This window comes from Python bivittatus, unplaced genomic scaffold (genome assembly GCF_059951505.1).
Source record: "Python bivittatus isolate LINGU-HERP-01145 unplaced genomic scaffold, Pbiv_v1 ctg000030_np1212, whole genome shotgun sequence".
Lineage (NCBI taxonomy): Eukaryota > Metazoa > Chordata > Lepidosauria > Squamata > Pythonidae > Python > Python bivittatus.
Window position 1 is genome coordinate 4888376 of NW_028277031.1, and position 13961 is coordinate 4902336.

Sequence of the window (13961 nt, forward strand, 5' to 3'; positions counted from 1 at the left end):
AGCCACTAGGTGGCCTATGTAGCTTTCCTGAAGCTGGTGTTTTCCAGATGTATTTAGTACCCAACTCTCCATAGTCATGCTGGAGAGAACTCTCAGTTGTGCTTCTGAGATAACTGAAAGATACCAGACTGGGGACAGCTTGAGTAGACAGTACTGATTCAGAATCCATATGGGGCAGCTTCATCAGTTCATATTTAAATTACTCTGGATTTAGCACATAAGGTGCATCAGGAAGTTCCAGACTGAGCCAAGACAGTACTGGATTAGGTCAGCCAATCATCTTATGCTAAGTCAACCTCATGCGATCCTTTAATCTGATGCAGCAAAATAATTCCTACTGCTGAGATAAAACATGTCATGTTATGAACAAATGGATGATCCCTCCCATTACTCAAGTCAAAATGGCCAATACTTGAAAGTTAGCTGAGTTATTTGGGCAGAGAAACCCCACAAGCTCTTTCTCCATCCCTGGGATATGAAAATTCAGCAACAAATTCAGTAACTTAAGCATTTGCTTACTGCCAGCACCTCAAATAAGTTGTACCACTTGACCTTGACGTAGGCTCATCTCTGTTTCTTAACCTCCCACTCCAGAGAGCTCAGAGAAAGAGGGTTTGATATCTTTTCTAACAAAGTTTACCACTGTGAGATGTCTCAGCTCTTCTGCTTCTTTTTCTTTATAGACATCTATGTTTTTTCTGAATCTGTTCTCCTTTATCTCTCGCCTATCCCCCCCCATATATTATGCGCACAAGCCTCCTAGGCTCCTTCATGCTTTTGCCTCCCTGCACCTTTCTGTGCTTCCTGCTGTTCTTGTTCAAGGCATGTTTCTGTGGTCAGCATATTCTACCTTTCTTTTCTTACCAAGTTTCAGTTCTCTCCATTTAAAATGGCTAACTGAGCTGAAGCAGGGAGGTAATCGATCTCAGAGCCAGTCAATATTTCAGTACTCTGTAGGGAACTAATAAATTCTGAGCCACATATTTCCTCCACCCCAGCACATCTAGATTTTACTCACCCAGGGAAATAATGGAAGGAGCAGAGTGGAAAGAATGACAGAGAGGAAATGGAACAGGGTAGGATGGTGAGGCAAACAAGCTCCCTTTTGAAATATGAAAATACACCATAGAGCTTGCAAGACTGATATCGCCATTTTAGATTTTTGTGCAGAACATGGCTGGGAACGTGGTAAGGCAAAGGAGCCTTCACGTGCAGCCGGGTTTTTGAAACAGAAACTTCTCAAATTAAATTTTAAATGGGAAGTTATGGCTATGCTGGGCAACATCTCCTTAAAATGCTTTGTGATCTTTGGGGAGATAAATATTACAAGAGAAACAGCACGGCCAACCACAAACAGCAGCCTAATAGAGACAAAACAAGTTTCTCCACATCTTAAATCACTATATCAGGTCCTTCCCTACTTTTGTAACTAGTTCAGGGTGGGGTGGGGGACTTATCATTAAAACAGATTGCCTCTGGGGGGGAAAAACCAAGCAGGCTTGTTTCAAACTCAGTCAAAAGGAATGTCTAATAAGCCTTCATTATACACTTGGCAGGTTTACTCTAGTTTAGTTGCAATATGCGGGACTGAGAAAATGTCCGATCTCCCATCCCTGTCTCTCTCTTCCTAAGTCATGATTGGGTACCAAGCTGTTGACACAACTGGAAGGACAAAACACAAAACTCAACCTGAAAAATGAGAATGGCCAGCCACATCCATAACGTTGGCAAGAAAGCGACATGGACATGTTGAGCAAGTCACCAGGATTCAAGCTTGACTTGAGGCAGTCTTTACTTTTAGACAGAACAAATAGTTTTACTTAATCTGAGACTTTTTTTTAATGGCCAAGATGGTATTTATCAATGAAAAGCACCCCATCACCAGGATATCATCTGTTCTCTTCTGCTAGGCCATTTTCTTCTTTCTTCTTGTATCTAGCTATTTGACAGCTGCCTGTCTCTTCAAGCTTTGCTGCTGGAAAAAACCGGTTAACCAAAAGAAGCGTTCACTTTGATTTTTGCTTGAGGCCAATTCTGGTAACAATCTATGGAGCTGCAGAAATCTTCTGTTAAAACTACTCATTCATTTCACCTGCAGAGGATTTAGGGGATGCTGGTAGAACTTAAGCAGAGATTAAGAAAGCCAGCTCTTCCCTGACCGAGCGGACTGTTTTGAGTCTGTTGAGATGAGCTTAAGACATAATCAAGCTCGAAAGAGATTTTCTCCCTGCTCCAACTTCACTCTCTTCCTATCATCCACTCTTGTGCAAGAATAGAATTAGTACCAGCAAGAGAATTTATCCTGTTTTCTTCTCTTTTTTTTTTTCAAGCAGGCCTCAAACAACTTAATGAAATAGAATTTGGCACTGAAATTCTTTCAGAAGAGTAATGGTGAAATCCTCATGGGTGAAGTTACTGTTCTTCTGTGTATTCAGTGACAAAATGTCCAGGATTGTTTCACAGGACAATAGCCCTTCCAGCCATCTGGAGCCTCCTTGGCTTCCCCAGCTTGCAATGGATCCAAAGGGAAAGCTATCAGCAGCTCTTTCCTCCCGCAGGACTTCTTCAGAAGCAATACAGTTGTCACTTCTAAGAGAATCCTGCTCTTGCTAAATTGTTGGAGAGCTTCTCCTTCTCCTGGAGAAATCTGAAAGAGCTGCTCACTCATTTCCTCTACTCACAATTTGGGTCGAGAGTGTCGAAAGGCCATTTGTGCCCTGTTTTCCCTTTGCTGTGAGAAACAGCTTTTCCGCAAGCAGAGAGAAACTCTGCACAAGTTAGGAAGACATGCAGAAGCAGCATGTCAAGGTCAAGATTTGACCCGGCAGGCAAAAGAGGACCTTGGGAAGCACTCTCTCATCTTGGGCTGTTTTTGCATTGTTCTTTGTTTTCAAATGTTTTTCACAACTGTGAACTGCCCAGAGTTGCTGGGAATCCAGTGACATATAAATTTAATCAATCAATCAATCAATTAATTATCATCATCATTATTATTATTATTATTAATAATAATAATAATCTTTCCTATTATAGTTGTAAGGAGGATTCCTTATGAAATGGAAGACTGGAAGGAGAGAGGATTGTATCTGTTCCCCATTCCAAAGTATGTATGTGTGTGTATTTATCCTTGTCATGCTGAATAACAGGGAGAGACCATCTTTTTTGGGGGGGGGGCACCTTTGGAATGTGAAAACAACGATGCCTTTACAAAATGGCTGCCATGAGGGCCATGGCCAGCCGTGAAGGATAAACTGGGAAGTCTGCTTTCTGTCACCTATTCTAGAAATTCTAGTAGCTAAGCTCAATTTTCTGCTTCTTTCCTGCAAACGGCTGGGCGACAGCCAACTTTCCATTTTTAGAAAGAAAACAAACAGAAAAATATAACAGACCTATGGTGGGTTTGCATATCTTCCTGGAAAAGATACTGACAGAGGCCAGCTTTGCTTTTAAAGAGGGAGTTAAAAGAAATCAAAACGGAAAGCTAAGACAGTAATTAAGGTCGGGTGGGCAGAAAGCCTGCAGTCACCATAGGAAGTGTCCATAGACACCACTTTGTCTATTCCTCCCCACTGAATATCATCTATGAGTGGGGCGGATGTTTACCCTGAGTGCCTGAAAAATACTCTTGTGAGTTTTGAGGTATCCTATGGGAACGTTAAGCTAAACCAGATAATTCTTGAAATGGATCAGAGTGGGCAATCTCAGATTTGGATCTCATAAAACCTGTAGCAACACTGTTCCCTATAATAGCTATTGAAAGATAAGGTCTCTTTGTCCCCTGTACTCCTCTGATGTTCTTAATATTTCAAAGTGATTTTTTTCCAAAAAATGCAGGGTCACTGCTCTGTATTACTACCACACCACCACATTCTCCTTTTCTTTAACATTTTGGACTCTTCTCCCTTCCATCCACAGGAAATGTAAATGATTTCATCTTAACAGTCTCAACAGTAGCCATAGGTAATAAATAAAAATTATGGGAATTTCCCCCCCAAGTACTTAATGAATTTTTAATGTTTCGTTCATTTTAATGCAATCAGTCTCTTGATATCACAACACTGGTGATGCAACAGTCACACAATTAGGTTACAGAAAGCTCAATGTAGTAATACAAATGAGGTTTAATTACTTCTATTTTTAAGATCAGAAAGTTTTGGAGATCTGCAAATGACAACTGTTCTGCTTTATGGAGATATGGAAAGGCAAAGCCATTTAGTGACTGCTTATTTTGGGGAGTAGGGTTTAATCAAGGTGCAGAGTAAAATTCAGTCTCCTTCAATCTCCAAACACACACTCATGAGACTTGGTCTATTCTTGCTGAACTGAACGTTCAATCTCATGAGAATCTGCCTTGCAAGTTCTCAGTTTTTTATGCCGTCTGAGGTTTCTGTTTTTCTACCATATTCTCAGGGTTTTGAAATGTCCTTTCAATTTTTGGGAGGTGGCATTTTGAACTGATGTAACAGCTGGAATTGGCAGAGGTGGTGGTGCTATTTTCTGTTTCATGTCTTTCCATCATTCTGAAGGTTCTCTGATCGATACACTTCCTGAATGCCTAAAACTGGGGATATCTGGCAATCTCATGAAGTTTTGAACGTTTGAAAAGAAAATAATTTGGGATCATCCCTGGGTTTAGAAGGATGCTGCAGAGGATTTAGGAAGAACATATCCAGGGGTGTCCTCAACATGAACATTGCAGGTGCAACTGGCACAATCCAAATCTTGCCTTTCATTAACCTCTCACCCATTGCATGCATGTAAAAGGGGTGGGGCTTTGTTGGGTCATACCCACTTTTTTGACATTGTTGACACCCCACCCCACCCCACCCCCCAAACATGTATCACTGCTTTTAAACCTATATCTGGTATTGAAAGAGGACTTACAGGGTTTTGTATCTTACTTTGCTTGGTTGAAGAAGAATTTATCTTTCTTGTGAAGGAAGACACTTTTTAATTACCCATAATCTGAACTATATTTAGAGTAGCCCAGCTGAGACATTAACAGATTGCTATTCAAAACATTTCCTCAATGCCTTCAAACAAGATGAAGCAAACTCTCTCATATTTTCTAGCTTGCCCGCTGAGTTACCTTTTCATCATGGACCTTTCTATGTTTCCTTTAAAAGTTTCCTTGAACCATGAAGGATAAACAACCTTTATTGGTCCCTCAGGAATTCTACCTCTTCAATTTAAGGGCTGTCAACTTGATCTCCTAATCCATAGCTAATGAGTAGTCTTTAGCTTCTGAGACATAGGTTAAGAATGGAGGAAGAAAGAGGTTGTAACAGCTGAAGTTCAGCCCAGAGTGAGGCTGATGGCGTCCTACTTCTTCTGAAGCTGTGTGCTTGCTTGCTGAAACAGTAGGTGAAGGAGCAAGGAGCAGACATGGTGAGAATCGTGTGTACCTCTTTCTAACCCATCAGTTGGTCATCTGATGGAAAATTGCATGGCAAATCAAATTTAAGGGGTTGAAAGCATCTTGAGAACGAGGAACATAGCAGTTGAAGGTTCAGTCCTGATATGGAGATAAAGCAATGGGATGGGATGTTTGATCTGCCTGATTGCCCTATGCTTGGCTCTTCTAGGCATAGGAGCCTTCTCACATGAGAATGTATGGCCTGTCCAAGCTCAGATTCACTCCCTGGAGCTTCTTCAAGGCCCCCAGGTAGTGAATGCAGCCAGACGGCAACCGATGCAATGAACCCAGAGCTATTCCATAGTCAGTAATCCTTCCAATTCAATTCCAAAAATGGCAGCACGGAGGAAGACAGAGCCAAAGCTGATGCAGCAAATGCACAACGTAAGTAAGAAAAAACAAAAGCAAAAATGATTCCAGCAATGAATGGACGACAGACGGCATGCACGTCAATAAATACTTACATAAATGTCTGCACCATAAAATCCATCCTGGTAAACAACACTGCAAAGATGCAGACACAAAGAAAAACATTCATGTTAGTGCGTTTCGACATGCAAATGCTCCCAACCCCTGAAACTCTTGAGGTTAGCCTCACCACAAGAACAAAATGGAACGAGAAAGAAAGAAAGAAAAACTGAAATGCAAACAAAAATATATAACGATAAGAGATACATTATAGAATTTACACAAGGGGGGACACTTTTCCCATGTCTCAAACAAGTCCGGAAGTTCATTGCTTTTCTTTTCTTTAGAAAGGAAAGTGGTAGCCTGAACATCTGGCCACTTTTCCAACAAGATGTACAGGTGTTGTATGCGGGGAGCACATCTTTCGATATATCAGCCTAAGGTTTTCATTGCCAAGTTCCAGATAGCCCCACAGCACCTAAAGGAAGTTGCCCAAGCTGTATGGATTGTTGCAATATCTCATCCTACTTTGCCATTCTAACACAACTCCTGTTCCATTTTTTAGGTAGAAGAGCCCCCTGCATACATGGCAAGGGAGCTGAGCCACAAGGGCTGGCTAATGGGGTCCAACCCTGATGCAGCAGGAGAGCAAAAAGATCTTCACTACACAACATGCCAGCCATGATGTTATCACTTGTGTTGGACCACCAGATTACCGGTTGCACGTGCACTGCTCCACTCCACTGGGGTACCAGTGACATAGAGGATCCTTTTCCATCTTCCATTGGCAAACCTCTCTATTTTACACAAGGAAACACAGTTTTACACCTCCTTGCTCGCATCACCTCAGATCGTTATGCACTGTGTGGAAATATCTAAACAAAGGGACCTGGCTGGGTATCTCCAGCTGGGAGAAGCTTGTTTTTAACCTGTCTAGAATTTGTTTAAAACTGTGTTTCAAGTTGTGTTCTAAGGAATACTGAATGTCTTGCATAACAGGAATTATTTGACAAAAAGAATGGTAGTGATAAAGACAATTTTCTGCTTTTTTCCCCATTCATATTCCCCTGAAATGCATAATTACAAAGGTCTCTTGGTAGCAATACAGCACTCATTCTAATGATCTGCATCACCGTCCAGCCCAAATCTTTGCAAGATAGGGTTGGTTTTGGGTGAATCCTTGGGAATAGGTAGTTACGTTAAATGCTTTGAAAACAAGAGTGGTGTACTTGTTAAGGAGCTGGACTAGAATAGGGGAGACCCAAATTTAATTCTCTCCTCAGCCACAGAAGATCCCTTGGTACATTTGAGCTAGTCACTCTCACTCATCCAAATCTACCTAAATAGGATGTTGTTGTGGGGGAAAATGGCAGTAGGAATACTATGTGAAGGAATATAGACCAGGGATTGGGGAAAGAATGAGCAAACCATCATGGGGGGAGTTTCAGAAAAGATACTCAGTCCTGAGAAAGAGGGAAGCATGAGAAAGAAACTCCGAAGTTTTGTTGGGAAAAAGGTGTAGAGAGAAACTCTGATAGGCTTTCAAGATCCTACTATTCCACCCTACAACAATAAAGAGCTTCCTGGAATCCAAGGAAAGTGATAACACCATGGCTGGCATATAGCCTGTTTCTTGGCCTTGCCTACTTTGAAGGGCTGACATCAATCTTGAAAGGTCAAATTTTGGCAGGGAAAAAAAAAGAGAGAATTTCCTCCAATGGGTGAAATGGGTATAGGGTAACTTTTAATACATGTTAACAGTTGTGAATGCACTCATTATTGGTATTCTTGTGAGTATAATACAAAGGGGAAGAATTGGCTTGGTCCTGCCTGAAGCCTTCAGATTAATCCAGCCTGTTCCACCTGGGTACTCAACAGATACGTTGGATTATAAATCTAGAAATTTCATCTGGCTTGCTTATCCAGGACAGGATGATGTCCTTCCCACTCTTATTCCACATATAAAACTCACCTGAATTGACAACTGATTCTTATCTAATACTGGCTGTGGAATTGTCTTCTGAAGGTTCTAGGTCAGCATTTCTCAACCTTGGCAACTTGAAGATGTGTGGACTTCAACTCCCAGAATTCCCCAGCCAGGAGTTCTGGGAGTTGAAGTCCACACATCTTCAAGTTGCTAAGGCTGAGAAACACTGTTCTAGGTGATCCATTGAATCCATCCCACGCAGCTCTCAGCTCTATCTTTCAGCATGTTGCTCCCCTTCGGCACTGCAGAACATGGGCTATCTAAGGTAACTGCTCTGTCTGATGGAGATGTGGGCCATGGTCATAGAATGGCTGAGTTGGAAATGTCTTCTAGGACATTGAGTCCAACCCTCTGCTTAGCCCAGGAATCCACTAAAGTCTGTTGGACAGGTGGCCATCCAGCCCCCATTGGAAAACCTTCAGCAATGCAGAATTGTTACTTTCCTAGACTGATTGTTCCACTACTTATTGTCAGGAAATTCCTTTAGATGCGTGTATTATTATTTATTTATTAATTCAATTTTGAGGACCATAAGCGTAAGCATTTTTTTAATCCCGCCTTTATCATTTTTATAAATCACTCAAAGTGGTGAAGAAGAGGAATACTCCTTCCTCCTCCTATTTTCCCCACCACAACCACCCTGTGAGGTGGGTTGGGCTGAGAGAGAGGGACTGGCCCAAAGTCAACCAGCCAACTTTCGTGCCTAAGGCAGGACTAGAATTCATTGTCTCCTGCTTTCTAGCCTGGTGCCTTAACCAGGTTAATTGAGTCATTAATTGGTTAATTGGGTTAGTGGCATTTGGAGGGACTTTGGTGTGTCTTCTGAAAGCTCAGGACTTGCTATTCCAGTCTGCTGCTGGGCCTCACATTTTCTTGCCAAAGGAGATCAGATTGTGTGAGGATATGACCATCTTCCCTCCTTCTATTACTCTAGAGGTCTTTCCCCTGGTTAGCTGTCATGGTGCACAAGCTGCTTTTTTTCCTTTTTTAAAATTGTTTTATCCCACCTTTTTTTTTTTTATAAATAACTCAAGGTGGTGAATGTACCTAATACTCCTTTCTCCTCCTATTTTCCCCGCAACAACAACCCTGTGGGCTGAGAGAGAGGGACTGGCCCAAAGTCACCCAGCTGGCTTCCATGCCTAAGGCGGGACTAGAACTCACCATCTCCTGCCTTCTAGCCTGGTGCCTTCACCACTAGACCAAACTGGCTCTACCATCAAGAGACTCAAGCTGGCCTTGAAGAGGACTCCAGGCATACTCAATGTTCAGCCTGAATCTCTTTCCTTTTCATTTCAACCCGCTGGTCATTATCCTGCCCTCAGTTCTGGTGCCTTGAACTACACTCAACCCGTTGGGCCTTGGTGTCAATATAAACGTACCCTAACAACATAAAACTTGTTGCTCTCAGCCTACTTATTTTCTGGTGAAAAAAAAAGTACAGCACAGGGTGTATTGGAGGGATTTATGTGTGAGAGTAAGAAAGAAATCCACTTCTATGTCTTAGTTACATTTCCAAAAACACAGAGTTTTAGGAATTGGGTTCTCTCTCTCTCTCTCTCTCTCTCTCTCTGTGAAAAAATGTTTTAAAAAACATGTCTGTGTAGAAAAGTTGTATGCAGCAAGAAAGGAGGATTTTTTATTATTCACAGAAAATTTGATGGAATGGAATAATGTGTATTTGTCTAAGACATTGACAGATCGCTTTCCCCATTCCTAGTACAGTCCAAGATTAATGGCCATCCATGCAAAAGTTGTCCTCAGTTGGGACTGAAAGCATCTTCTGATCCTGATTTTATCTATGTGAAAGGAAAAAAAATATGCAACAGGAAAAAAAAAATTGACGGAGTGTAATTCTGAAAACAACATATTGTATATTATGTCATTGTATTTTGCAACTGTTCCCAACATTCCATCAAACAGTGCTTTTTTCCCCCCAGTATAATAATTGTACATCTGTTCTCCATTTGTTAAAATGGCTTTCTTGTATCTCAAGATGACTACCCTACTTGAAAAAAAAGAAAAGAAATAGGAGTTTTAAGAATTGGTTATTGGGAAGATTTAACACACACACACACACACCCCTCCAAATCAGTCACAATCAAAATAAGTATCACCTCACTAGTCCTTGTGAATATAAGTAGGAAAAGCATGACCAGTCATAAGACAGACAGGGTCAGAACAAAATGTTCAATGGTTAGGAATTTCTATCCATCCTTTTCTAGGCTTAGCTGAACCATGATAAAATGGGGGGGGGGGGAATAATACATACATACATTCACATTTACTTGATTTGCTCCAAAAGAAGGATTTTTTAGATTAACAAGGATAGCCAAGTCAGAATTCCAACCATCTATGGATAATATGGAAATAGCTGATTCTCTGAGATTGCCTGGTGATACATTTTGGCCAACCCTTTCACACGGTATGAAAAGTAACTAATTCTGGTTTATATGGAGTTTTCCTAAGCTTTGAAATGGAGTCCCCCTTGTGTTTTATTCTTTTTCTGGTAGTTATGTCCATATGAAAGTGTTGCAATTGACCTACTCTTTTTACAATGCTGAGAACCTTCCTTGACCTTCAGACTGCTTGAATAGGCCCGGATGGAGACTCAGGTTCAAATCCACCCTTAGCAGTGGAAGATCAGTGATTTGGCTAGCCACTTTCAGCTCATTCTATTTCACAAGGGGCATTCTTATTTTTCTTCTTCAAATTCCAGGAGGAAAAAGGGGAAGAGGAAGGACTGTGCCAATTCATCTGCTGCCATGTCACTGCCATGCCTTCTGAGACTCTTTGCAAATTAGGGAACAGAACTTCTGTCCAGATCTATTCCTCTCTTTCAAGAAAGACAGAGACCATCATTCTCAACATTTTGCCACAGATATAAGTGACCTAAAAAATGGAAAGAAGAATGGGGTAACCCAAAGAGGAATGGGCTAAATTTTCCATGGCTGGATTTATCAACATCTGGAGAAGGTAGACTCCAACAGTTCAAGTCCTATTGGGACTGTCTTCTCTTTAATCCCCTCGTTGGGTGAATAAACAGTATTTACTTATATGAGAGAAATAAATGTGTGCTATTTTAAGAGACAACAAGGGCAAAACCTATACTCCCCTCAATAATTTATGTTTTTGGCTGGCCAGTTCTCTACAAGCATCATACTCTTCGCTACAACCTTAAGGCCTGTACAGGCTTCCTATCTAGTCATCCTTTTGCTGTTAACTGTAATAATGTATTAAATCCTTCTGGGTTACAAGTCAAACTTTCACTGTTTCTCTCAAAAATTGTTTTAAAGTACAATTCAACCTCCTCAAGAACCAGATGTTCGCCATCACCCTCCAACACAGCTCTGCTACCCTGCGTCTCCTCTCCTTTGCGTTCCTTCTCAAGGGGAATTTGCATAACAACATGGGATCCACAAAATGCTTTAAAGCCACCAACCATGACAGGGCAAATTACTATCATTTGTCAACCCCTGTGTGTAAGGTGCTCCACTTCAGGCGACTGAGATTGGCTGCCTGCTGTGTGAGGTTGGTGTGGCGAAACAAAATGGTCGCGCATGGCATTCGCAAATGCTCGACTGCCTTTTTTCCCCCCCTGTGGGAAGTAGAAGATGGAAACTGCAGAGTGACAGGCTGGAGAAGCCCAGGGCTACTTACCCGCCATAAGCTGGGATCGGAGGTGGAGGAGCTGCAGCACGAAATGTGTTGTAGACGGTGCGACCTCTGCCTCTAAGGTGGGCCCCTCGGTACGCGGCAGCTGCGGTTGCAGCTGGATACGGGAACCCTGGCACTAAAGAAAGACAAGGAATGCAACAGACAGGAGTTGACACTTTTTCCTTCGGTCTCAGAAATGGAGAGAGTGCGTGATCATTCAGCATTCAACAGAGTCAAGGCTTACCCAAGTGAATAGCCATATGCTTTACTCAATTAACCCTGTCTTCGGAGACTTGCCATACTCTCCATAACAATAGACAACAAGGGTGGGTCGTTGTGAGTTATATAGGGAAAAAATGCTTGGCTTTAAACCCCGCACAAAACTATCTCCATTCCAGAGGTTGTGGTAGAACTTATGGGGCAGCTGCAGTTTGGCAGAAGTGAAACATTGAATGCTTTGGGGGTTCTGAGTTTGGGATAAAACAAATTCCAGATGGGATGAGTAGGGCAAAGCTGGTGCGTGCTACTCCTGCTCAGGAGACCCAGCTCCACCAGCCCGCTGTTGCCCTCTTCCCAGATCTTCTTCCCTTCTTTCCCTTCCCTCTAGTCACCACTGATATTCCTGTATTATAAATCCTGTCCACCGGCTCACAGCATATCCCAATTCTTCCCTGCCCTGATTCTCTCAGATTTTCTCCACCTCCCTGTCCACTCCAAATGTGTCTATTCTGCTTTGGGCATGGATTCCCAGAAGCTGGCTGTTCTGTGCACGGGATGTATTGCCCCTCTGTAGCCATTGTGGTCTAGTCTAGTCATTATGGAACAAAACAGATCCATGCCTCTGCAAAGATCTACCTATCTAATTGCCAGGTCTTCTCAGCATTTTATTGATATGGCCCAAGGAGCATACATTTGTTTCCCTCATTCATAATCAAACAGGACACTTGGAAGATAATTTCTTCCCTTTTATTTCCGTTTAAGAAACTACTCTTCCCCCCGCCCCCAAATGTGGGGTTTCCTGAAACGTTAGCCCAGGGGGAAGCTTGTTAGAGAAAAGAGATATGCCTTTACTAAATTTGTGGACCTGTAAAAAATGCCTACATTTGCTTTGCTTATTACAATATTTCACAAATACATTATATACATCTACTTGATATCTTCTTCCCTTCTTTATTTTAGAGTGGCCATTGCTTCATTTTAAGTTGTTTAATTCTGCATTTTTTCTATTACAGAAGTGGGCAGAGACATCCACAAGATTGTGGGGCTTTTTGGAGGTCTGGGTCCCTCTGCAACCACGGTTGCTGGAAATCAGGGCTGTACTTCATTACAGAGCAGAAAATGCATCAATCCATTACTAGAAGCTCTAACATTGGATTAATATAGGTTTAATTTAAAATGATCCCCACCCACTGAAACTTTTACAGTTGAAATGATTAAATACATTTTGTGAAGAGAGTCCTTTTACTCTCTTCCGACACATTAAAAATTGCAGTTTTGGTCTGCAATTTTGGGTTTTGGGAACTTGTGTGCTCCCTGAAGTCTCAAATTATGCTTCTTGGTATAAAAATATCAACAGACCTGAATTAGTACATACACACTAATGTTTTCAATAATGTCTGATGCACCTGATCCCCTATTTCTTGCTTTATTCCTGGAAAATATGATATATTTCAGCTATTCCTCCAATGTACTGGAACATTTTAAAGCAAGTTTTGTATTTTGATTTGCAATTTTTCTAGATTTCTTTGCCTCCTTTTATGTTATTTCAAGTTTCTCTCACATTTATTTGAAGCTTGCACTGGTTCTCAAGTTTTATTATCAAACTAATTTTTTAAAAAGCCATCTAATCTAGTGGCCGTAGATACATATAGTGGAAATGTTAATTATTGCCTCAACTGAAAAGCAATTTGTTTCATTCCCCTTTTTCGAGAATGAAAGGATGAATTTTTGGACAAGTTGCTTGGAGTTTAGCTGGCCATTTGCCTACTTTAAAAGGACAGCCCTCTCTTTAAAAGTTCCTGCAGGATTGCCTTTACCTGAAAGTTATTGCAGTATATCTTATTATTTTAATATTAACCATAATATTTACATGTGGATCTTAGTGATATTGTGCCTTTACAGCTTTCTGCTAATTTTTCCATAGAATATAGGCTGAACTGTTAATGCTGGTCAATAACTAAAATGAAGATTTGATGTGGCTCTTTTATTTGAATGTATCCTCTAGTTAAAGAGCTGTGTAGGTCCTACTTGGTTTAAAGATGCTGAGGAAGTGAGCACAAGAGGAGTCAGTTTTCTACTTGGCTGGCTAGTCTGAAACTAATTAAACAGACACACTTGAATCTGGAAACTTCTGATAAGTGATTTATTGCGGAAGAGCTAAGAAACCATTATGAAAGCATTCCAGGAGATGCTGATATCGAGGGCGAGTTCTATTTGTAATGATCAATGTTCGACCTTTTTGCATCCTTTTCTCCTTCCCATTCTACATAAAAG

General features: G+C 41.3%; 1 protein-coding gene across 1 annotated transcript in view; it reads right to left on the minus strand.

The window, feature by feature from the left end:
• The window catches only part of RBFOX1 (RNA binding fox-1 homolog 1), a 399208-nt gene that overhangs the window by 60924 nt on the left and 324323 nt on the right, over nt 1-13961 (minus strand). Inside the window, exons 9-10 of the mRNA XM_088152958.1 lie at nt 11472-11604; nt 5881-5920 (exon numbers count right to left, since the gene is read on the minus strand). Of these exons, the coding sequence (XP_088009084.1) occupies nt 5881-5920; nt 11472-11604 (173 nt within the window). The remainder of the gene's footprint in view (nt 1-5880; nt 5921-11471; nt 11605-13961) is intronic.